Genomic DNA, 25,204 nt, shown 5'->3' with positions numbered 1-25,204 from the left:
AACGTCAGGAGCCTGAATCTGGTCTGTTGGCATGTATGGTTGTACCGCCACTGCCTCTTCCTTCCGTCCTCAATGGTGTGTTATATTTCCACCGCCTCACTCGTCTGCCATGCTTGGTTGGTTTGTTGCCCCTGTCCCCTTTTCCACCGCCCTCCATGGTCTGTTGTGCTGCCACTGCCCCTCCTGCCTGCTCAGTGTGGTCAACTTCTTGTCTCTGTACCCTCCTCCCTGCCCTCAATTATCCGAGTCCTTGCCTTTGACCTCTGCCTCCCCACAGTATTCTAATGAACATCTAGATTAGATAGGTTATGAAGCTCTCTAATTTCCTCATTTAGTCCAGTATCCTCAATAGAAAATGCTTTCAGTTTTCCACTTCGATTCCATCAAGATGGCATTCAGATGTGCCACACTTTTGGTATAAATTCAGAATGTTAGCTCTCTACTTGCTCATTAGAACAATCCAGTAAAGCTCCTGTTCACCAGGGAGTAAACTGGCAGTCTGCTGCTGGTGTTGAAAGTGCATGTTTCAGTCTGCATGTCAGAATACTTTTATGAAACAGAAGAGGAAGATATGTGAGAACTCACTTAAAACGGCATCATTTTTCTTTCTACAGCACTAACCATAATTTATATGACAACATGAATCCCCTCACTTTGTTCCTTTCCAAATTAACTTTTTTAAGTTTTATCAGCTTGAACAATCAAGATGGCTTAAGGTGTGACACACTTTTGTCATAAATAAGACTGTTCGCACTCTAGCTGTTCGTTAGAATACTCAGGGAGGCTGCACTAGAAAACAAGGTAACCAACTGACAGGCTGGTTCATGTTTTACTGAGAATGTCAGACTTCACTCTCATATGGCTGAGAAAGATTTACAGAAACTACGCTCTCATTTTAGCTTCTGGAGCACCTTCCATAACCTCTATGGGGAAAATCATGAGAAAACAGTTTTCTCTCAAACATGATTGATGAAATCCCAGCATAAGGCTTTTTCACGGGGTAAAATCACCTTAGAACACAACACAATTCCTAAAATCAGAATGGTACCATTAACAAATTATTTATTTTGTAACTAAAATCTTATCACTCTTTATATGTTCCCTTTTTGAAACCCCCAAAACCTGCCATTCACTACAATGCATTTCAATGGGGTGCTATCATGTATATTGGCCCCAAGATGGCTGCCAGCACTTCTTGGTTGAAGTGGTGACGCAAATGGTCACATGCAAGGTATGAAGTGGCACAGGACGGGGGAACACATATTTTGAGCTTGCAAAGCAGTTTACCGTTTTTAAAATCAAATTAATGTTGCAGCGGCAGTACAATTTGTACCTACTGGTGCCCAACCTCCACATTGCCCAATACTGATAAGATCAAGGACAGGATTATGATCAGGTGCAAGGACTAAGAGAAATGTTGAATGCCTGCTTTTTGGGATCGGAGATGTCTACATTTCATAGGTATAACTCAGAACATTTCTGAGTTAATGAATAAACTTTAAGTAGAACATGTCACATACAGTGTGCTAAGATTGCCTCTCTTTGTTTCGGACTTGCCCAGTCTAAAGTTTAAGTACTAACTTTGAGAATTTGTGAGTTACATGTATGAGATTTTTACAATTTAGACACAAAATTCAAGTGTTTAGCAACTTTTGGCTAATAAGTGATCTCTTATTTCACTAGTTAGTATCCTAAATAATGTCACGGAGCCTCAGTAAGTATAATTATAAATCTACCACAAAGGTGGCCTGCGAGTGCATGGTAATAGACTAAGTATGTAACAGCATGATAAAGGGAATGATGCTCAGTATGTACATGTACCCAGCAGTATTGGCTTGGCTATACTGAGTGGCGTATGTGAAGAAGTGCATGTGAATATAATTAAAAATATTCAGAAATCTAAGTAAGCACTTGATTAGAAAGTTCTGCGGTGCACATTATTTGAGTATCAGCAAATGTGTCTGAACAATCACTGGACATCTTGGTGGAGTATTTGCAAAGAGTGCAAAGATAGCCATTCCACACAATCTTTCAAAATATAGTTTGGATGATATTTACGAGTGTATGGAGGAAATATTATACTCAGACTATGGAAACAAAGTTAGAAATATCTTGAGGGTATGAAAAAAAGAGAAGCCGGAAATGTTTACAGAGTAAATAGGAATGGATGGCTAGAAAGATCTGCACATGCCAGAAAACAAAGCTGAAGTATATCGAAAATGTATTTGTAAAGATTAGCAGAAGGAACCAACAGTGCTGGTGAACTTAGCATCTGGAAACATATGGTTGGAAGATCTGTGTCAATGACTATGTTGTGGAAAAATGCACAGCGAGTGCACAATCTGATGGCTTGATGCAACTAGGAGGCTTATTTAAACTGCTGGATGAAATGGTAGGGTGTGTAGGAATATAGGTTATCCATGCGTGAAGGGTTTGAAATACTGAGAATGAGTAAAGTGTCCTTACGCACATGATGCCTGGGCTGATTTGTGGATGTGTTTCTGTAACACTATGTTTTATAATCACAAATTAAATTTCAGACTCGAGAATTTCAATAGTTGGCTGCTCACATTTGCATTTTGCTTAGATTGCATCAAATAGCCCATAAAGTTATTTAACACCTCTTTATTAACCCTAAGACTGCAGGAGATATCCCCATGAAAAACTCACTCACTTACATGGGTGTACTCTCTTCTGCATGATGACCTGGAGGACGCACCACCGCAAACCCATTCTAGGAAAGGAATAGACAAACAGGATATCTATGAGAAAGACACACAGAATACTCGGGGGAAAATCATTAACTAAAATGCTTTCAAACAGCAAGAAAAATGGAACACAAGTCTGGCAAGTCTTTATGTTCATTTTTTGTGTGATTCCTATTGTGAATTTTACCTGGAAGTCCAGGAACCCTTCCATACAAAAATGTTTTATCACATGAATCCTTTAGACATTCTTGGCAAAAGAGCAAATCCTAAAGTGCCCTGCAGAAGCAGCATTCAAAGTTCATATTTTGTTATGTTTTAAATTTTACACCCAACCAAGAAGCCAGCAGGAAGTAAGAGTGGATTACTTTTACAAGTATGTCACTTGTGATGAAAAAACAACTGCAACATAAATTCATGATCATGTGATTGTCCTTTGATTTATAAATTCTTGAAAATATTAATAGAAATACTACTTTTGAGTGGAGACAGTCCAAGAAAAAGCCGTCTCTTAACCTTATTCTGACACCTTGACCAAACTTGACCTGAGCATGAGGCCTGGTAAATAAGAAGTGTTAACTCCTGCTTGAGGCAGGGCTCTCTCAAATTGTAACTGCAGTTTATTGCATAGGAAAAAATGTTTTTTTTAATTTTTTTAACAAAAGAAAATCACAAATATACGCCATACATATTAACCTGATTGATCATCCAAATATTGGCTTGGACCAATGTCTCTTTCAGATAGTTCCTTCTTATATCTAGCAGGGATGGATATAAATAAAGTGCTCCACTGCGTCATTCTTACATCAGTACAATTCACAGCTTTTAGATGATGAGCACTGAGGATTCCATGTGCCCTCATAATGGAATACCTGAATGTAAAATAAACTAAACCTTAAATATTTTTTTACATGCTGGCTCAAGTGAAGAGATTGAATACTTTAGTTTGGAATTGCAGCAAGCATTCAAAATAGACTGCATTTAGAAGTCTTTGAAGTAAGAGTGTTTAATTTACTATTATTCTTTATTTGTTCTTTGCACTTCAGTCAACGGATCTTTATCAAATTATTGAACAACGGACGGTTATTCTCGATGATTTTTTCAACCTCTTTAAGGCTAGTATCCATTAAGGAACCTCTATGCTGAATCAATTCCAGAACTATCAATCATTCAGAAGAACTTTCCTTAGCCATAGAACAATGATAAACAAATTCAAAATTTATGAGGAGACACTACTGGAGTGCAGATAATAAAGTAATCGAAAGCTCTTGGCAGAGTTTGCTGTGCATTCTAGATGAGCATGGTATCAGTAATGTTCTGATCCAATTCATATATATATCTTATTTAAATAATCAATTGCTTTGTTAAAAATAACAGATGCATATAGAAGAGTGTGAAATAATTAGGTATCTATAACATTTAATTAATCAATGGCTCGCCCTCCTTAGATATTAGACAACCTTTTAATAAAGTTCACCACAATGTTTGCTTTTATTCTCTTATATGAGATGTGATCTGCTGAAGCTGATTTATTATCCACAGTCAAGTCGAGATAACCCTAATTGCCTACTTGAACAATATACCTATCAACTTTCCATCTGGCTTTTATTCTTTAACCTTCCAAATGTCATAATTTTGGGTTTTCCCAAGTTGATATTTAAGTCATTAGCTTTGTTATATTCTTGACGTTTTTGGAATTGGGATTGTGTTCTTTGGTGCAATCAATATAAAAGCTCAGTGCACTCTTAAGGTCTAAAAGATGAAGGCCAGGCAAGGAAAGCCTAAAGGGGAACATCATGCCCAATATGAAATGAAGTGACCACTTTCGGTAAAAAGGAAGCTCAGGTCTTCATTGCCACTTTATCAGAAAAAAACGCCTGCTGTTTGCTCACATGCCTAGCCAAAGTTATGGCAATCAGAAATAGTTTTCAATGCCAGAAGTCGTAGTGGACAACTGTGCAGCAACTCAAAAGGGGTGCACATAAAAAAGTGAAAGCTAAGATCAAGTCCCACTGTGGCATCATAAAGAGTTTTGGTGCAAAGAAATATTGCAAACCTTTGAAAAATCTCATCACAGCAGGTGATTTTAAAAACTATGGCTGATCCTGCAACCACACAAAAATTGAGAGCCGGCAAATAGTCCTTAACAGTGCCCAAAGCAAGTCAGTGCCCAGGAGATTCAGGTACCACACTCTTCTGGCACAGTCGGGCGCCACTACCAGGATGAATTGGGCCTGGTCGTTCTTGATCTTCTTCGGAACTCAAGGCACGAGACGTAGTGGCAGGAAGTAAAGCTCCACTCTAGACAGAAGATGTTTCTGAGAGAGTGCTGCCTTGGAAACTTCAATGTGCAAAAGTACTGATATTGCGTGTTATCAACGGTTGTGAAAAGATCGAGCCAGGGTTCTCCCTACTGACATAAGACACCCTGGGCCTCCTTTGGGTGCAACTGCCATTTGTGATCTGCAGAGCGTCAATGGCTGAGTTCATTCACCCTGGCGGTTCCCGGCAGTGGGTGTATCAACAAGGAAACTCTCTGGCGATCCAGCCACTTCCAGAAGTGCAGAACTTTCTTCAACAGAGCCAAAGGGCTCCACTACCCCCTGCTAGTTGCAGTATTGCAGTACCACACAACGCTAGTGTTGTCCGTGCACACCTCCACCAGCCTTCCTCTGATGGTAGGCATGACTTGGGCGAGCGTGTTGAATTAGTCCTTCTGCAGGAAGGCACTGACAGTGCGAAGATCTAAATAGGACTAAGTACGCCATCCTTTTTCAGCATCAGGAAGTAGAGGGAGTAACACCCAGTTCCTAGTTCCAAGGTGGGAATTCTCTCCATGCCCCATTTGGCTGAACAGGACTGCACTTTCTGCTGTAAGACTGACAGGTGGTCCCCTGTCATACATCCTGATGGTGGTGGAAGTGGCAGCAGGGTAGAAACAAATGGGACATCATACCCTTGATATATAATTGCAGGACTCACTTGTTTGAAGTGATGGCTTGTCAGCCTTGGAGGAAATATCAGATCCTCCCTCCAACAGGGTAGCTATGTGCTGACATGAACACACTAAAGCAGTTTTATGTATGCAGATGCTGGGAAAGGAGGGGGGGGGTTGGGGGGACATTAAGTTGCATGTTGCCCATGGTGTCCTGGGAGTTGCCTCTAATAGCCGTGGCCTTTGCCATTAAAGGGCTGAAATACTTAATGGGATGGTGGAGGGATCTGGTGTTGGCGAAACTGAATACCCCGGCTACAGAGAGGGTGACATTTTAGGTGGAACTGTCTGGTGGGGAGAAAGACCCAAGGAACATGCTGTGGCCCCACTCTCCTTAAACTGTTCTTTGGCTGAATCTGCTTTTTTTTTTTTTTTTGCAAACTTCTACGACTTTTTGCTTAATGACTGTGAGGGAAGTGCTTTCCTCTGTAGTGGGATGAGGCAGAACCCAAGGCCAGTATCTGAAGAAGTATCCAGATCACTGGCATCTTGGAGTTCCTCACATCATTTTTTTCCCCACCATGCTGAGGGATATAATCATTCCTTCATCATAACGGTCATTGTCTGAATCAGGGTTGAAAAGACTGTATAGTTTGGGCCCTACTAGATGGGTAAGGACAAAGTGTCAGAGGGAGAGATTGCCTGTTGGTCGTGTGCCGGTGAGAGATGGGCGTGGCCATTGATGATCTTATGGTGGATTCTGCACTGATTGTGTAGGAAACTTGGTTTTTGATGCAGTAGTGACATTCCTAGATGCCTGGAACACGCAATGGTCAACACACTGCTAAAGAAACCCTCAGGACACCCCGGTGCAATGAACAAACTATCACCACATCTCCCTTCTACACAACTCAGCCAAAGTGAAGGAAGAAGCAATAGACAAACAACTTTCTCACCACTTCAACACACAGCAGCTCCTAGACACTACACAATCAGGTTTTCGGTCAAACCACAGCACCAAGACTGCCCTCATCATGGCCACCGACAACGTCAGGACAATCCTACACTGTAGAGACACAGCTGCGCTTATACTGCTGGACCTCGCCGCTGCCTTCAACAGAATCTCCACCAAACTCTGATCAGAAGACTACATGAGACAGGCATAAAAGGACCCACCCTCAACTTAATCTGTCCCTTCCTCACAGGAAGGACAAAAATAAATAATCTGCCACCCTACACACCAAAGGCCAAGAACCTCACCTGTGGCGTATCCAAGGATCACTCCTCAGCTCAACGCTCTACATTAACATGACTCCACTAGCAGACCTCATCACATCATACAACATCAACATACTCTCCTATGCTGAAGATACCAAACTGATACCCTCCCTGTCTGACACGACCATCACCACGAAAAACAACTTCGTTACATGCATGACCACTATAACCTCATGGATGAAAACCAACTGCCTCAAACTAAAAACATACAAAACTGAAGTAGTGATCTTCGTAAAGAAAGCATCCACCTAGGTCTCCTCCTAGTGGGCTACTAATCTCTGACCCTGACCCATCCCCACCACTAACACAAGAAAGTTAAGAATCACCTTGAATGACAAGCTAAAAATGACAGTCCAAGTAAACAGTGACCTTCACCTGCTTCCTCATCCTTAAGATGCTACGAAAGACCTTGCAGAGCGCCACAGCAAGACTCATACTCAACCTACCCCGCCACACCCACATCACCCCACACCACAGAAAAGTTCACTGGCTCTGAATACACAAATACACCCAATTCAAACTGTTCACATATTAAGCACTACACAGCACCAGTCCTGCATATCTGAACAGCTGTATACACTTCTGCACACCTCCCAGGTACTTTCTCTCACTGGAAAGCATACCCACATCTGTGAAGCCAGAGGCCACAATTTCGCTCAACTATCCCTCAAAGAATGGAACAACCACCCTCACCACATCAGATCTTCTTCACTTCTTGAGTTATGCAAGCAACTGAAAACCTGTCTCTAACCCCATCAGGAGAGGGCTGCCTGCCCACCTGCTAAACAGGTGATTCGCATGCTATACAAGTACACATAGGATAGCAAAACATACATAAGGCACAGAGGGTGAACTCGCTGGCAAATGTCTGACTGGAGGCCCCTGCAGACCCTTGAGGCCCAAGACGCGCCAGAGGGAACCGTTAAGTGGCAAAAATTTGCAACATGGCCTCTAGTTGCTACATGTCTAGACTAGACTAGAATCTGCTCCACTGGAGATCAGGGTTGAGACCAGAAAGCATGTTAATGCCCTTGCTCTCTTCTCTGAAATCCTGGAATGGAGGGAAGCTGTTGAGTCCAGCTTCTTCTTATGTTTTTTCTTGGACTAATTTTAAAACTTCAACCATAACGAAGACCTGACATGGGAACGGCATTAGGAGCGTGAATAGAACCTTTTTATTTTTATTTTAACCAGTCACAATATGGAGTCTTCTTATGCATGGCTACATAAAGTGTGGCCTTGTGGTCCCGCATAGCCTTCAAATTCATCTACGAGCCCTAAAAGTCATCACAAGGCCCTGATGTTGTGCTCTGACCTAGGCACCAATGACACACTTTGTGATGGTTCATTATGGACATTTGTGACAGTCCCCGTTTTAGTGGGTGAGTTCTTCCCTTGCAGACTTGTAGATTTTTGGCAAGAAACAGGTCGCAAAGGCCAAGGAGAAGCTCTAGATCCACCTCTGACGGTGCATAAAGAAAAGAACTGACATCAACGTACAGAGGTGCTGCTTATAAGTGGCTTCTCTTGTCACTTCTAGAATGGAACCATGTTGGTGAGGAGCCGCATTACGCCACCTGATGTGCAGAGGTACTGCTATAAAGTTTTCACATGAAGTATCACACCTAGAGAATATTCATAAGGTGACAATCTGCAGATATAAGTATCCATCAGAAGAGTACAGTACCAATGTTTTTTTATGCACTGTGCTTTTTCATTGCAGGTCTGTGTAATCTTTTGGTCCCCTTCCTTCTGTCAAGTTGACTGCAAGACTTCAGCTCCTGTCCACCAAATCACGTGGATAGGCCCTTTGTGATTTTTTTCTCCCCACCTTTAGTGATTGACTCCAACAACTCTACTGCACAGCCTCCTTCTAAAGGGCGTTTTTATGTTGTCCAGGTAAAGAAGAGGCAACTTCCTTTACTGAGCCTGCTGGGCCATGGCCAAGACACCTGCTCATCATACCTTCCAATTACCTGTTCCTTCTACTGAACTCTCCTCTCCTTCACTTCCAAAGTCGTCACACACTGACACCTATTCTCCTGAATTCCTAGAAGAAAATGGTTTCTGGGTGGACTTACCACATATATACTCTGTCTGATGTGCCTTCATGTAGTTTGCCCGCCTTTCATTCCTCGGGTCAATCAACAGATCACAGACCACAATTGGTAGAAGTTGTTCCTGTTGCAAAATTGATTCCTTGGCACTCCTGAGTTGACTCCATAGATTGTATATATTCTTGTTTTTTGTGGAAGCTAAACCTCCTGTCCTGTCAATAGCTACCCTCTTGCTCTTAGGTGGTCAGACAGATGGTTGTTGTAGTGTTGTCTGTTTGAATGAACACTGATTGACCTGATAACTGCCTCTGAAATGCTTTTAAGGCTAGGAACACAGTTTTCAATTCTAGGATGTTGATGTGTCATACTGCATTCTCTTCTTTCCAAACTTCTACGAACTTGTCTGAGTTCATGTGTGCTCCACATCCCATATGTGAGGCATCTGTTGTTATTGTTATTTAAGGAGCTGGGTGTTGAAATGTCATTACCTGTGTTAATTTTGGTCTGGTACACCATGCTATCTCCTCTTGTACTCTTTGCATGACAACCACTAGATCTTCCCAGCTCCCTGTCACTTGTGACAATTGAGCGTGTAGCCATCTCTGTAATGGTCTCATGTGAAGTCTCGTATATGGTATTAAGGGGATGCATGATGCCATTTTCCCTAGTAGCTGCCCCACTGTCCTCACTGTAAGAGCTTACTTTGGCTTGGACGATTTTTTCATGCACAAAGTTTTTTTTACCTTGTCTCTCTTCTTCTTTGTCACCTGCTCCTCTTCATTGATGAACTTCACCTCTGTGTCCGACGTCTCTTCTGTTTCCTCAGCGACATTATCTTCCTCTTTGCTAGAGGCGCCCAGGTCTCTTAAAGATGGTGTCGTCTGCCGGTTTTGCATGCTGTAATGAGCCCTTTCCTGTCTCTCCCTTGCCCACAGAGGACAAATACTGAAGCTCAGGAGCACTGGATACCACACAGTACTGGCCACGTCCAGGGTAAAGAGAATGACTTGTGCCTAGTCAGTATTGATCTTCCTCAGATTAGGAGGCAGGAGAAGTAGAGGTGCAAAAGCATAAAGGTGTCTGTCCTACTAGTGCAGCCAGAATGAGTATTTTAATGAACGCGCTAAAGGAAACTCCATCATGCAGAATTGTTGATACTGCACCTTTTTGATGCTGGTAAATTGATCTAAGATACCGATCAGGAAATCCTGGAAATCCTCTGGATTGAGACATCACTCGTCATCCACCAGACACCTACTCAATTTGTCCACCCTGCATTCAGGGACTCTCATCAGGTGGTTTGCGACCAGGGTAATGTTCTGGTGGTCCCACCACTTTCAGAGGCACAGCCCCTCTACAGCACAGTATCCAGAACCCCACTATATCCTGCTTGTCGCAGTACCACATGGCAGTTGTGTTGTCAGTGAGGAACTACCCTCACCTTTCTTTGATGGATGCCAGGAAGGCTATTAAGACAAGATGGATCACCCGAACCTGTGCAAGAATGACCAAAGCATCCGAACTCCACCTCTGCCAGATGGGGGCTCGAACCCAGCAATGATGTGCCTGTTACCACCATGAACTAAAGGTGGGGAAGAGGACGTAGCCTGCAGCAGGTCAGGTTGGCATTGAACAGTCACCACTGAAGATTCAGTGCCATCTCCTTAGGGATTAGAAAAAAGATGGAGACGCGGCCCTAATGTTGAGCGCACTGAAATTGTGAGGGACCACTGTAGGGCCCATATATGCCACTGGGCATTCCTGACGAGCATAAAGAATCATCATCAGATGAGATTACCTACTTCATTTAGTTTGAATAGCAGCCTTCCCATTTCTCCAAATCTGGTACACTTTCAAAAAGACCCTGGATAATATAAGGTTGTCTTCCCTGGCTGACATGACATGATGGATCTTCAGCTTTGGCAGAAATGCTGTACCTTCCTCCTACATGCAAGGCATGAACCTGTGAAGGCAAATTAAAGTCTACTGGTGGTCACTGCTGCAGGGTACAAAGAACTGGAGGACTGATTTTGAGCGACACCTACTGACGCTGCGGCTGCAAAGGACTTGGTCAGCTGTTGCACAATGGTTAAAGATGGTTGGCATTGCCAACACAGTGGGATAGACTCTGAATTTTCTGTGTTAGAAGAGAAATTGTACAGCTGATATCAATAGTTCCAGGTGGATGTTCAACTCTCTGTTGGGTACGTGGGTGCAAAGAAAGGTTGGGTTGTGCAGAAGGGAGCCATCTCTAAGTGTGAGTTGTTATCTGCATCAAAATATACTAACATTGGCTAAGAAGCAACGCCCTGAGGGTGTGCACACTCATTCTGCCAGAATGACAGCTGCAACCACTGCATTAGCACACGAAGTTCCAGTCCTGGACATCTGCCAGGCAGCAACATGGGCATCTCTGTACACGTTCACCAGACACTACTGCCTGGACAGTCAGGTCCACAGGTACAGGTACAGGTATAGCTAATATGCCCGTTCGGTCCTTGAGGATTTCCTTGTATGAGCTTGGTTCGCAGACCCACCTCCGGGGATGGCATTGCTTGGGTGTCTACTTTAAGGTAAGGAATCTGCAACTAAAAGTCTTTATCAGATGAACAAGTAACTTACCTTCAGTAACAAATTATCTGGTAAAGACATTCTAGTTGCAGTTTCTTTACCGACCCACCCATTCTCCCCACTCTGTGAACTGATTTCTAGGGTCAGGGACATCACTTTTAGGGCCCTAGTTGTTGCACACCAGTGTCAGTGTCCATCATTTCTCGGCTATTCTGGCGTGAAAAGCCGTGAATAGAACTGACGTCAGAGCTCTGGGGTGGTGCCTATGTAGGACTGCAATGTCCTATCTGGCAACCACAACGCCAACGACGAGTGCAGAGTCGACGGAAGCCACCTGATGGCGCACAGAGGTACTGCTCGAAGAAAAATCTCCTGATCAAGACTTAAGCCTGGGGGAAATTCTAAGGTAAGGAATCTACAACTAGAAGTCTCTATTAGATCAATTATTCACATTGAACCAGTCACTACCTCTCATGTATTAACAGTTTCAGCCATATAATTGCTCTATATTTTTTCTCACTAACCCTTTCAGTCTCCACAGATGATTCTCTTGCTCAGAACCTAAATTTGTTTGCGGCCACTCTTGCACCTTTGCTATTTCTTCCTCTCTTTCTGTCACTTCAACAGTCAAACATAAGCGTGCAAACTTGGCAATACATAATATGAAGGAACGTGAAATTATGACATTTAAACTTTACACAATATACAATTAAATCGTTTTTAACATCAAATGTCATAGCTTGTTCTACAGGAAAGGGGGTCAAAAATATAATTTGTAGATAAAAATACTATGTAGGATATTGGTTGGTAGCTGGTGTCTTAGAAAAACGTGAAAGAGAGAAATGCAAAGCCGGCTGTAATGCATTTCTAGCTTCTAAACAGTGCACACAGTGAGAGGCGCTGCATACCCAAGTTTTAATGTCACAATAAATCACTTAATTGAATGAATACCAACTGAAGAAAAACCAACGTGCATTGTGCAGCTCAATTTTGTGCACATGAAGTCCTTTACGAGCTTGGGTTATGTCCACCCCTAAGAAACGTTTGTTTGCCCTGGGGTTCTCAAGGTCTTGATGGAGCCATGATAAACACCCAGAAGAGCAGACAGGAGGAACGGGTGGGGTTGCAAGAGAGAAATATGTGAAGTTTAGAAGTATCTTAAGGCTCAAAACACCAAGCCAAAAGTACAGAGACTGGAAAGCACACTGAAAAAATAATAACTCAATCTCGTCTAATCGTCTGTGCAATAAAAGGTGTTCCCTCAATATTGTCTTTGTGTTGACTCTCAAAGTAACTTATGAACAGCCCTTCTGTGTGACGTTTGTGACAGAAGATGCCTTTGACCTGTGCGTCTCTGCTGGGTCCCAGCACAATGACAAAATAAGGTGAGTGTGCGCTAACAGGCATGCCCCTTAAAGGGAACATAGTCTGTAAGTCTCCAGAAAACCCAGCTGATGTCATCTAGGCGAGCCTTCGAGCACGTCACTAATGCCAATAGCTTTGATGATTCAGTAAATAGCATTCAGGACAAATCGGAACACATATCTGGCTGTGTCCTGTATTATTTAGGCCAAAGGGGCCCTGGTGTATTTTCGAACAGCCGACAAGATGTTACTGACCCCATACAATAACATGTGGATGCACTTCCCCTAGAGACAAACTGATCTGATCGACCTAAGGGTGAGATTAGCTGAGTAAAAGATTCCCTTTCCAAGAGTGTTGCGTCTCTGATTCTCCATTCGAAGAATTGATCAGGAAGGAATTTACTAGTTAAAACTTGTACTATCGGGCTTTCCAGTGTAGCATTCTTGGTTAAGTAGTACTGGTCACCAAACGATTGTCTCTGTCACCTGCTACAGCTCAACTGACTGCTGTTCAAGATTCTGCTTGGACAAAACAGCCAGAGGGCAGAAGTAAGGGCTTCATTAAAACAAAGACAAAAATGGCTCAAATGAAACTGGCCCCGATTGAAAAATCTCAGTTAACACAATTTTTTTCTTCTCAATAGTGGCCAAATAAAGGCAGTTGTAGTGCTCTCTAAAACACCATCACAAATAAAGAACTTTACTCTGATGGTGGCCCAAGTGGAGAGAAAAGATGTCCTTCAGGAGATGTGTCTAGCCCAATGGAATTATGAAAGTCAAGATGCAATTCTTCATCAGTATAACGAGGAGGTAGTAACCTGTACTCTTCATCATCATCATCATCATCATCCTCCATGTCCTAAGGTGCACTGGCATCCTGAACTGGGTCTGAAACTGATCCAAAAGAGCATGAATCTTTGCTGATTAAGGATGGGATTCAAATGTGGTTGCATAACCTCTGGTTGCACTTTCATGGTTTAATGGAGCAACATAGCTCCGAGTTGAAGACGAGCAACAGGATTGGCTCATCAAGTGGCAGTGGAAGTCAGCAAGGAAGGAACAGGCGTGGACCAGTAGACAGTATGGGTCTGGTAGTAAGTCACCAGGGACAACATAAGGGCAGACCCTGCAGCTGAATGGAACCCCAAGGAGCTGGAATTGCACCAAAAACTGCAGTCTGACCTCTTTGAAGGCCACTATTTGCTGTGGGGTAAACAACGGCCAGGGAAACTCACGCACGCAGGGACTAATTGAACAAACAGTTCTCACCCAGGAAACATCGGGGATGTGGTTTCTTTAATATGATACCTTCTTCGCTCTGGACTTTCAGTGTCAGGATTGGGTTGAGTCTCATTTGGTCTTCTAACATTTGTGTCTAGACCCTGACTTTCCAGAAACCTCTCAGCAGGAAATGTACATTTCACAGCAGCGGCCTCAAGACTGAGACCATGATAGGGCCCACCTCCTGGAATGGGACCGATGCATCCACTGCAACATCTATTTATGTTCCACCACATAGAGTTTAGCTTACCAGTGACGAAACACCTTGAGGTGCATGAGTACACAACTGTCCAAGTGTTAGGCATTGTGGCCGGGGCTCAAGCACCACATCCATACCCCACATTGGTCTGTGTCCAAAATCCATTTCCTGTAATCTCAGCACAGCTTAAATCCTCTTTTTTTGGTTGGGACGTTTTTACACTGTGAAAAATGTTTTGGAGTTGTCGGAAGACCACAAGGTTTGCAGTGGAACTCGAACCACAAGTCAAATGATGCAAAAAGAAATAAACTGACGTCAGCACGAAGCAGTAGCGCTTTTATGTGGCTCCATGTCATCACTTCTAGGGCAGTATTGAATCGCTGTGGAGCCATAAAGTTCCATTTACCAAGGCAAAGGATTATTTCTGGAAGAATTCTCTATTCTAGTTCTACACTTGGGTACATTCTAAAGGTGAGAAATAGGTGAACACCATAGATTTGGATAAACACCAGAAAAACATGTTTCTACATCATTAGCTCCTGAGCAGAGTCCTAATGATAGCCCAGTACTTGTTTGAAATGAAGGTATGTACAAACAGTTTCCATGCAAAGAAATCAGGATAGAGGAGCGCTGAAAGGCCATTTACCAGTTCACAAGAAAATCTAAAATGATCGGGAAAAACAAAGGCTTAATATGAAGAAAACCAACCATTTGAAAGACTGACAGCTTTTCGGCTAAAAAAGAGTCAACATGCATCAAAAGGTTAATGACTAATACTAAAACTAAGGTTTAAATTTAAGAAAATAGGCCACAGGTAACAACTGAAGAGAAGCCAGTGCAGGAGGGATATGATTATACGATTTCTGACCATTAAATAGTTAGATTTGTATTTCAGTATTTTATTTGTGTTTTTTAAGCGTAAGACATGACAACATGACTTCCTGAGTGCTGTAAAACAAATGACTCATACAAATCATTTTGACATAATATACAATATAAACACGAAAGGCTTAGAAAAAACATACAACTGCCAATGAAAAAGCATAATGAACATGCATTATAAGCAGATTTAGAAAGTGCAAGATGCCTTCTTGGTTACTCAGATGCTCTTAATCTGTAGGTTATTTCCTATTATAAACCCTGTGGACTGGAAGCTGGTTATTAAAGCTGAAACTTCAGAACTTTGTGTACCACTACCACAGACATCTTTGAGCATCATAAAAAGTATGTTGCCTCCTCCCAGCAAATCTGTACTGTCTTTGGTTCCTCTCTTGAAAAATGGAGCCACGCAGAGTGCGTTTTTCACCTATTGGGGGAAGAGTCAGCAAGAAATCTTTAATAATGTGAAAGAGCCCATGAACTACGAGTAACGGATTCACCATGAAGGTTAACTTTATCATACTCTTCTGTCCTAGCACCTACCCAGTTTCAATCTTGTGGGTAGATTGAAACTGTCAGGGCCTACACCTCTGAAAGTTGCCTGTCTGGAAAATGCCACGAACGGTATTGAAAACCTGCCCGTACACCATTCAGAGGTTGGGCTCCATGCAGAAAGTAAAAAGAATGACGTTACTTACCGAGTAGACTTCTGTTCGTGACATGTAATGCTGTAGATTCACATGCTTTGCATAAGTCTGGCATCTAGTGTTGGACTCGGGAGTGTTACAAGTTGCTTTTCTTTGAAGAAGGTTTTCGAGTCATAAGATTGAATGACTCCTCTTCTCGGTGATACTGCGCATGGGCATCAAGTCCTTTGTTAGACTGTTTTCCCGCAGGCGGGTGAAGTAAAGAGTGTATACACGTGTAAATAGATAGATATAAGAAAAGAGAGGCTCATGAAGAGTATATACATATTTACAATATATGGTACTGCAATGGCTCCAGGCTCCCAGGGAGGAGGAAGGATGCATGTGAATCTACAGAACTACATGCCATGAACAGATGTCTACTAGGTAAGTAACATTTTCCGTTCAATGGCATGAGTAGCTCTAGATACATATGCTTTGCATAGACTGTAAAGCAGTCCCCTCCAAATAAGGGGTGGTCAGCATGTAGTAGTTAGAGTAGCTTGAAATAATGTCCTACGTACTGCCTGTCCAACATTTGCTTGTTGGAAAACTAACACATCTACACAGTAGTGTTTAGTAAATGTGTGTGGTGTAGACATTGTAGCAGCTTTACATATGTCTGCTATTGGTATGCTGCCTAAGAAGGCAATTGAATCTCCATTTTCCCTATTGGAATGAGCTTTAGGAGCTACTGGTAACAGTTTTTTCGCTTTAAGATAACGGGTCTGAATACATTTCACTAGTCATCTGGCTAATCCATTTTTTGAGATAGGATTACCCTTGTGAGGTTCTGAAAATGCTCTTTCAGAAACTGAATCTGGCTGTGGAAAGAAGACTGGCAAATCCACTGATGGATTGATTTGAAAAAGTGAAATCACCTTTCTTAAGAATTTTCAATTTGTCCTAAGAACTAATTTGTCTTTATGAATCTGAAAGAACGGTTCTTCTAAAGTGAAAGCTTGAACTTCACGAACTCTTCTTAAAGAAGTTATTTCTACTAAAAAAGCAACCTTTAATAATAAGAACAGTAGGGTACAGGAATGCATGGATTCAAACGGTGGGCCGATAAGTCTTGGGAGTATGATGTTAAAATTCCATGCAGGAGCTGGAGGAACTCTAGGTGGGATTACTCTCAAGTCACTTCATAAAAGATTTTATAACTGCAACTCCAAATGTACAAGTTACTTACCTTCGGTAATGAAATATCTGGTAGAGACATTTTCTAGTTGCAGATTCCTTACCTTAGAATTTCCCCCAGGCGTTAGACTGCATCCGGAGATTTTTCTTCAAGCAATACCCTTGCGCGTCTGTAGGTGGCGTTGGTCGACTCCTCGGGCATCTTTGGCGTCGTGGTCGCCGTGAAGACGTCGGGAGTAGTACATAGACACCTCCTTAGCGCAGTGACAGTTTCATTTAACGACTTTCCACGCCAAAGCGCAGAGCCACTAAGAACACTGAGATTGGTGCGCCAGAGCTAAGGACCTGAAGGGGGAATCCCTGTCCCTAGAAATCAGTTCACAAGCGGGAAGGATGGGTGGGTCAGTAAGGAATCTGCAACTAGAATATGTCTCTACCAAATATTTAGTTACCAAAGGGAATTAACTTGTACATTTGATAGAGATTTCTAGTTGCAGATTCCTTACCTTAGAATAGATACCCAAGCAATGCCATCCTCAGAGGTGGGATGCAAACCAAGATCATATTAGAAAGTCCTGCAGGACCAAACAACCAAAGTAGCCATCCCGACGGACCCGACTGTCCAGGCAGTAGTGTTTAGCAAATGTGTGCAGGGAGGCACACATAGCTGCCTGGCAGATATCCAGGACAGGAACTCCGTGTGCTAATACAGTACAAGCAGCAGTCGCTCTGGTGGAATGAGCACTCAAGCCCTCAGCGTTTTTTTTTCCTTGGCCAAAGTGTAGCACATCTTGATGCAAAGAAGTACCCATCGCGATATGGTACGTTTTTGCACCGCCTTCCCTTTCTTCGCACCCACATACCCGACAAAGAGTTGATCGTCCACCCGGAAATCTTTAGATTAAGATAGAACGCCAATGCGCTTTTTGGGTCCAGACAGTGGAGTCTCTCCTCCTCATGGGAAGAATGTGGGAGTTCATAAAAAGTAGGCAGGGTGAAGGACTAGCCTACATGAAAAGGCGTAACAACCTTGGGAAGGAAGGAAGCCTTACTGCACAACACCACTTTGTCAGGTTGCACAGACAAGAATGGAGGTTTGGACGAAAGGCCATGAAGCTCACTCACCCTGCAAGCAGAAATGATGGCATCAAGAAAGGCAGTCTTGAAAGTGAGGAGCTGTAAAGGGCAATTGTGCATCGGCACAAAGGGAGTACACATTAAGTAAGTAAGGACAAGATTGAGGTCCCACTGAGACATGATAAATGGAATGGGAGGAAATAAATGGGTGAGACCTCTTAGGAATATATTCACAATAGGAGATTTAAAGAGTGAGGGATGATCAGGTAACCTAAGAAAGGCCGAAATGGCATATAAATACCCTTTAAGGGTGCCCAAAGTAGAGCCCTGCTGGGCCAAAGAAAGAATGAACAAAAGAACCTCAGACAGAGGAGCAGAGAGGGGATCAACAGATTTGTTGGTGCACCATGCCACAAATGTATGCCAACAACAGGCGTACACCGTTTGGGTAGAGGGACGCCTGGCTGCCAAGACAACATCATTGACTTCGGGTGGAAGATCAAAAGTCATCAACTGTCCCCACTCAATCTCCACGCATGAAGGCGGCGATTGGACAGGTTCGGGTGGAGAACCGTCCCCTGCTGCTGCGACAGAAGATCCGCCCGAAGAGGCAGTCTGAGTGTAGGATCGATGGCCATACTCAATAGCTCTGGACACCATACTCTCCGTGCCTAGTCTGAAGCTACCAAGATGACTTGGGGTGGTCGTTCCTGATCTTCTTGAAAACTCTGGGCAGAAGTGGTATAGGCGGAAAGGCGGAAAAGAGGCATGAGTTCCACTCAAGATGAAAAGCGTCTCTAAGCGAGTGCCACCTTGGAAACTACAACGCGCAAAACAGCTGACATTGTGCGAACAGATCTAACCAAGGCTCTCCCCACTGCTGAAAGAGACCGTGCGCCACCTCCGGATTGAGACGCCATTCGTGATCAGCTGTGCATCGACGGCCAAGTTTGTCCGCTCTGGCATGGAGAGAACCACTAGATGTTAAACTACCAGGGTAATGCCCTGATGTTCCAGCCATGTCCAGAGGCATAGTGCCTCCTGACAAAGGATACAGGACCCTACTCCGCCCTGTTTGTTGCAGTACCACATGGAGGTAGTATTGTCCGTGAACACCTGCACTACTTTCCCCTTGACAGAGGGAAAAAATGCTTTCAACGCATGCCTGATCGCCCGGAGCTCCAGAAGATTGAAATGGAGACCATACGCCTCTGATCTCCACCTCTCCCATGTGGTTGCCCCAACCCAGATGCGACGTATCTGTCACTATAGATAGATCTGGTTGGGGAAGGGAGAGGGATCTGCTGTGGACCCAATGCTGATTCAAAAGCCACGACTGCAGGTCTTTCCCAGTCCCCTCCGAGATCTGGACCATGTCAGAGAGATTCCACTGATGCTGTGCCCATTGGAACTTCAAGTCACACTGCAGAGCCCGCATACGCCATCTGGCATGTGTCACAAGCAGGATGCAGGAGGCCATTAGGCCCAGCAGTCTCAGAGTTAGTCTCACCGAAACCTATGTCAGAGGATGAAAGATCAGAATCAAAGTCTGAATATCTTGGGCTCACTTTTCGGGAGGATAAGCCTGAAACTGCACTGTATCCAGAACAGCTCAGATGAAAGGGAGCGTCTGAGAGGGAGTCAGGTGTGACTTCAGCACGCTGAAAGTGAACCCCAGGGTGTGCAGGAGGCTCGCTGTAGTCTGAAGGTGGGAGATGACTTTCTGGGGCGAGTCTGCCTTCAACAGCCAGTCTTCGAGGTAGGGAAAGGCTGAGACCCCTAACCCGTGAAGATGAACTGCAACCACGGTCATCACTTTCGTGAACACCCAAGGGGCGCTGGTAAGGCCAAAGGGGAGCACGGTAAAACGATAGTGCTCGTGACCTACCAGGAATCGTAGCTAACCTCTGTAGGCAGGCACAATGGGAATGTGGAAATAAGCGCCCTGCAAGTCCAACGCTACCATCCAGAGCTAAGAGAGCCGCGACTTCCTAGAGGAGAAGTGCCAAATGACCCTTCAGAAGCTGGCTGACTGATGGAGGCATGGCCGGAGGGGCAGATTCGAAAGGGAGGGAATAGCCCTTTCAAACTATCTGCAAAACCCACCTGTCCGTAGTGATGGATTCCCAGTGGGGCAGGTGATGGTGAATCCTGCTGCCAACTGGATCGGAGTGAGGGGACGGACTAGGAGGGTTTAGTGGGGGCAGTGGTGGACTGGGCAGACTTCTGGTTCCCTGTCCCACACCCACGTGGGATTCCGTGTCCCCGGCCACGCAGCGGCTGAACAGCATGGGTGGCACGGTGGCTAGGTGGGGGATGCAACAGGGAGCCCCTTCCATGGCCACGAAAGGGGCAAAAGGAGGACTGCTGGGGGGTGAGCGGCAGCGAAAAGACCAAGGGACTGAGCCGTAGCCCAGGAGTCCTTGAATCTCTCCAAGGCAGAGTCCACCTTGTCTACAAAGAAACGGGAGCCATCAAAGGGCATGTCCATGAGAGACAGCTGGACATCACCTGAAAAAACAGAAGTACGCAACCAGGAGTGGTGTCTCAAGGCCACCGTTGTAGCAACTGATCTGCCCAGAGAGTCGGTCGTGTCCAGCCCACATCAGATCGTGAACTTTGCAGCATCTCTCCCATCGCTGACAGCTTTGGAGACAATAGCAGGGGCCTCCGGTATCTGCGGCAGAACTTGCGTAACCGTATCCCACAGAGAGTGGGTATAGCGGCCCAAAAGACATGCAGTGTTCATGGACCGCAGCGCGAGACTGGAGGAAGAAAACATCTTCTTCCCAAATTGTTCCAGCCTTTTTGATTCCCTAGCTGGGGGTGTAGAAGGGAATACTCCTGCGGAAGAGGAAGCCTGGATGACAAGACTCTCAGGTGTGGGGTGTTGGGACAGGAAGTTGGGGTCGTTCGGGGAGGGCCAATGGCAGCGTGCAATAGTTTTATTCACAGGAGCCACTGTGCTGGGTTTGGACCAAGTACCCAAAAGGACATTGGTGAGGGCTTCATTGAATGGCAACAGATGTGGAAGCCCCTGGTTGAAGCACCTCCATCAGGAAGTCTGGACCGGACCTCTTCGGTAGGTAGCTCAAGGCCAAGGACCTCAGCCGCCCTACTGACCACCATACCATAAGTCGCTTCCTCTGCCGTAGCCACGGTAGGAGGAGAGAGCATGCCATCTTCTGGAGAAGATTCCAGTCCACTGGCCTTGCCCAGTTCCTGTGCCCAGTCCAAAGATGGGTCATCCTGGTATTCATAAGAGTACAGAGACCCCTCAAATCCTTCCCCGAATTCGTACCCATAGGGAAAAGGGTCTAAATCCGACCTGGGGTGAGTGGGTCTCATCGAGGACAGAGGTGGCGTCAGCACCACTCCGACTCATCGGTTATAAGGATCGGGTCAACGTCGATAGATCAACAGTATACGGAGTGTGTTGTTGACCGACTTGGCTTGTACTGGCCTTTATTAGCCAGTCATCTAGATATGGGAAGGCATGTGTGTGTTGTCTTTTAAAGAATGCTGCAACTACCGCTGAACATTTGGTAAATACCCTTGGTGCTGTTGTTACTCCAAATGGTAGTACCTTGAATTGTTAGTGCTTTGATGACAAATCTTAGGTATTTGCGATGTGCTGCATGAATGGGAATGTGGAAAAATGCATCTTTGAGATCTAATGCCGTCATTTAATCTACTTTTTGTAATAAGGGAATGACATCCTGTAGACTGACCACATGAAAGTGTTCTGAGAGAATGTATAGATTGAGAGACCTGAGATCTAGAATTGGCCTGAATGTGGAGTCTTTTTTTTTGGTATTAGGAAGCAAGTGAATATACTCCTGATCCTTGTTGGGATATGGGTACTAACTCTATGGCTCCTTTGAGTAGTAGTGATTGTACCTCCTCTTTTAGTAGCTTGAGATGTTCTTAATTAAGTTTGTGTGAACAATGGGGAATGTTTGGTGGAACAGTAATGAGCGCCAGACAATAACCATGTTGGATATTTGACAGAACCCATTGGTCTGTAGTGATGTGTTGCCATTGTGGATAGAAATTTACCAGTCTTCCTCTCAAAGGAGATGTGTGGGCTGTGGGGATGCTGAGTGAGTCATTGTTTAATTGCAGTAGATGAACCTCTGGAAGTGGATGGTTTGGCTCTTTCTCTATTATTGGATGCTATGTAGCAACCTAAAAATGAACCTCTTGCGTAAAATTGTAAGGTCTGTTTTTGCTGTGAAGTGGATGTTGCTACAGTGGATGTAGTTAATGTGCCTGCTGGCTTGAAGCCCCCTCTAAATTGTGGCCTACGAAAACGTTCTCTAGCAGGTGTAGTGTATAATGCACCCATCGCTTTAGCTGTGTGAGAATCTTTCTTCAAGTTTTCTAAAGTTGTGTCCACCTCTGGGCCGAACAGATGTTCATTGTCAAAGGGCATGTTTAAGACAGCGTGTTGTATGTCAGGAGTTGCGTGGATCCTGCATCACAGGTGGTGGTCTGGAGTGGTCCCCTTGGTCCTCTCTGCCAGCTGTCCTACTTGGGAAACAGTAAGCCCTTGTCTCTCCTTGCAGGACAGTACCCCTGTCCACTGTGACTCTTGCAGCTACCAAGGCTTGTTAGCTCTTGAGGCTCTGTGTAGCCCAGGCCCCCAGCACTTCCTCCTGCCAAGCACAGTCTCTTCTGTTCTGCTCCAGAGACTGACTGGGCCTCATTGCTACTTACTGTGCTTGCTGCCAGTGGGTTGCCTGTGGGGGCTGCAACTGCTTCTGGTGACTCTCCCGACTGCGGAGGGTCACCCCGGACAACCCTACTTGGGTCGAGTCCCCTGGACCTTGCTGGTCCCCTTCAGCCTTGCAAAACTTATTTTCCTTCACCTGCATTTGCCAAGGCTTGTTGGTGGTTTTCCTGCACCACTGACCAACTGCAACCCAACAGCCGACGTGGAACACCAACTGCATCACTTCAGGGACACCTCCATCTCCTGTGCTCCACAGCTGGTCTTCTCCGTACCTCATTGACCTGGTTGTGCATCCACAGAAGGGTGGGTAGTGGCTCCTGCCACGACCTGGCACTCCATCACGAACTGGAGTTGGTCCCCTTCCTTTGCATGTTCTCTTCTACAGAATCCACCTTTGGGTTCCTACAGTCTGGTTTGGGTCACGCATAATCCTTTTCTAAAGTCATCCTGTTAGTTACCTCTGCTCTCCTGGCCACTGGGGGTCACTCTAGCACTCACCTATTGGGGTTCCTAATTCTTCTAGCTCCCCTCTAAAGACTCCACACCCTTGGGTGGGGGACTGTATCTAGCATTCCACTTTCTTAGTATATGGCCTCCCCTAGGGCCTTCACTATTTTCTACTACTTTTGCCAATGCTGGTTGTTTTTATGCTCCTTACTGATTGTTATTGTGAATATATAAAGTGTATTTACTTACGGTCGGGGGGGGCGGCTGCCTATTAGTATTCTGGTATTTGTGTTAGCTAGAATACAGTGTACCATAATAAAGTACCTTTATTTTTTTAACATTGTGTGGTTCTTTCATGTGTGATAGTCCTGTGTGACTATAGTGGTATTGCATAAGCATTGGATGTCTCCTGGATAAGTCTTGGCTGCTCATCCACACCTACCTCTATAGAGCCCTGGCTCCCTAGACACTGCCTACACTTCACTAGTAGGGGATACCTGGACCTGGTATAAGGTGATAACACCATAGGTGCTCACCACACACCAGGCCAGCTTCCGACACCAGGATGTCCAGGTCTTCAAGAACAGGCTTAGGTGCACAAAGCCACTCCACAAGAACCCAGTTGAGCAATGGCAGGGATGAATGTTGCACTTCACAGGTAACAGGACACCAGGAAAGCTAAATATAATCCCTCTGAAGTAGATGGAGCAGGTCGGAGAGCCAAACTTGGTGAATCCCAACCAAAGTCATTAGGATGGCAAGTTTCCTGAAATCTTACAGATTTTTCCTAGGATTCTGTGGAATAGAGGTGTCAGAAGAAAGACATCTATAAAAGCCCTATCTAGTACAACACCAGACATCCTTTAGAAATCTGGCACATTCCGTCTATTTAGGAGGCAAGGTGACAGCATCTAGTATTCAGTTGAGTGAAAAAGACATAATTGGATGATTTCAAGTCTCCAACATGGGGTTAATGAAATACGGGGCATTGTATCACTCATGAGGAGCAGATACTCAACATGGGGGACTAAGAGGAGCATATTGTGCTGTAAGGCCCATTACCTCAGGTTTAATGTCAGCGGGCAAATGTGCGGAGGGTGGATGCTCCCTTACTTTCAAGCATAGATAGCCAAAAGGTTCAACATGTTTATGTGAAGGGGAAAATCTCATTTGTCTGCAAAACAGGAACAACAGGGTGTTCTACACAACAAAGCCCCTACCTGTACTCAAATTAGTTGGCGGTGACTGAACTACAGAGGCAGCATTCCACCAAGAGTCTGGAAGCATATCTCCACCACTGCAATGTTGGAAACTATGATGGCAGGATTGGGTCTGCTTAGCCAGTAGCTGGCTCCATTATTTTATAACTGTTTGTACGGAATGAATATTGACTTTGGCCTAAGTGGACTACCTCCCTCTTACATGGAATGCATAGTCTCATATGCTTCGAAAGCAGTCTTGTTGCCAACCTCTGGCAGTCTGGTTACAGGTGCCATCTTTTGTCAAACTTCAAGAGATGTTTGTCAAACTTCCCAAAACTATTTTGGATTAAACCATTACATGGCAGGAGTATGTAAAGCAAGGACATATGTAACTGACCGATGCTGCTAAATTCTGTACACTCAGCCAAAGGATTCTTATTTTTCTCTAAATTATAATTAAATAGTAAGCTATTGATTTGCAAATGCAAATTTCAAATTCCTTCTGTGTAAATTAATGCCTTCAAGAGGTGGTCAACTGGTTAATCAAAAATCCCTCTCCTTGTGAAGACTGGCAAATTTCTGCCCCCACCTAGTCCTGCAAGCTGAAAACACAAATCTCTCTATACTTCACACACATTCTGATGCAAA

General features: G+C 44.4%; 1 protein-coding gene across 11 annotated transcripts in view; it reads right to left on the bottom strand.

Annotated features, from left to right (window-relative positions):
• Positions 1-25,204, bottom strand: part of HDAC4 (histone deacetylase 4) — a 1,159,747-nt gene that overhangs the window by 219,911 nt on the left and 914,632 nt on the right. For all 11 annotated transcript variants that reach the window (XM_069225509.1, XM_069225507.1, XM_069225510.1 and 8 more), the window contains one exon: positions 2,679-2,734. In XM_069225509.1, coding sequence (XP_069081610.1) covers positions 2,679-2,734 — 56 coding nt within the window. The remainder of the gene's footprint in view (positions 1-2,678; positions 2,735-25,204) is intronic.

The sequence above is a fragment of the Pleurodeles waltl genome, chromosome 3_1, assembly GCF_031143425.1.
Source record: "Pleurodeles waltl isolate 20211129_DDA chromosome 3_1, aPleWal1.hap1.20221129, whole genome shotgun sequence".
NCBI classification, from domain to species: domain Eukaryota; kingdom Metazoa; phylum Chordata; class Amphibia; order Caudata; family Salamandridae; genus Pleurodeles; species Pleurodeles waltl.
The sequence above is the reverse complement of the archived record's forward strand: the minus strand, read 5'-3'. Positions and strand labels throughout refer to the sequence as shown.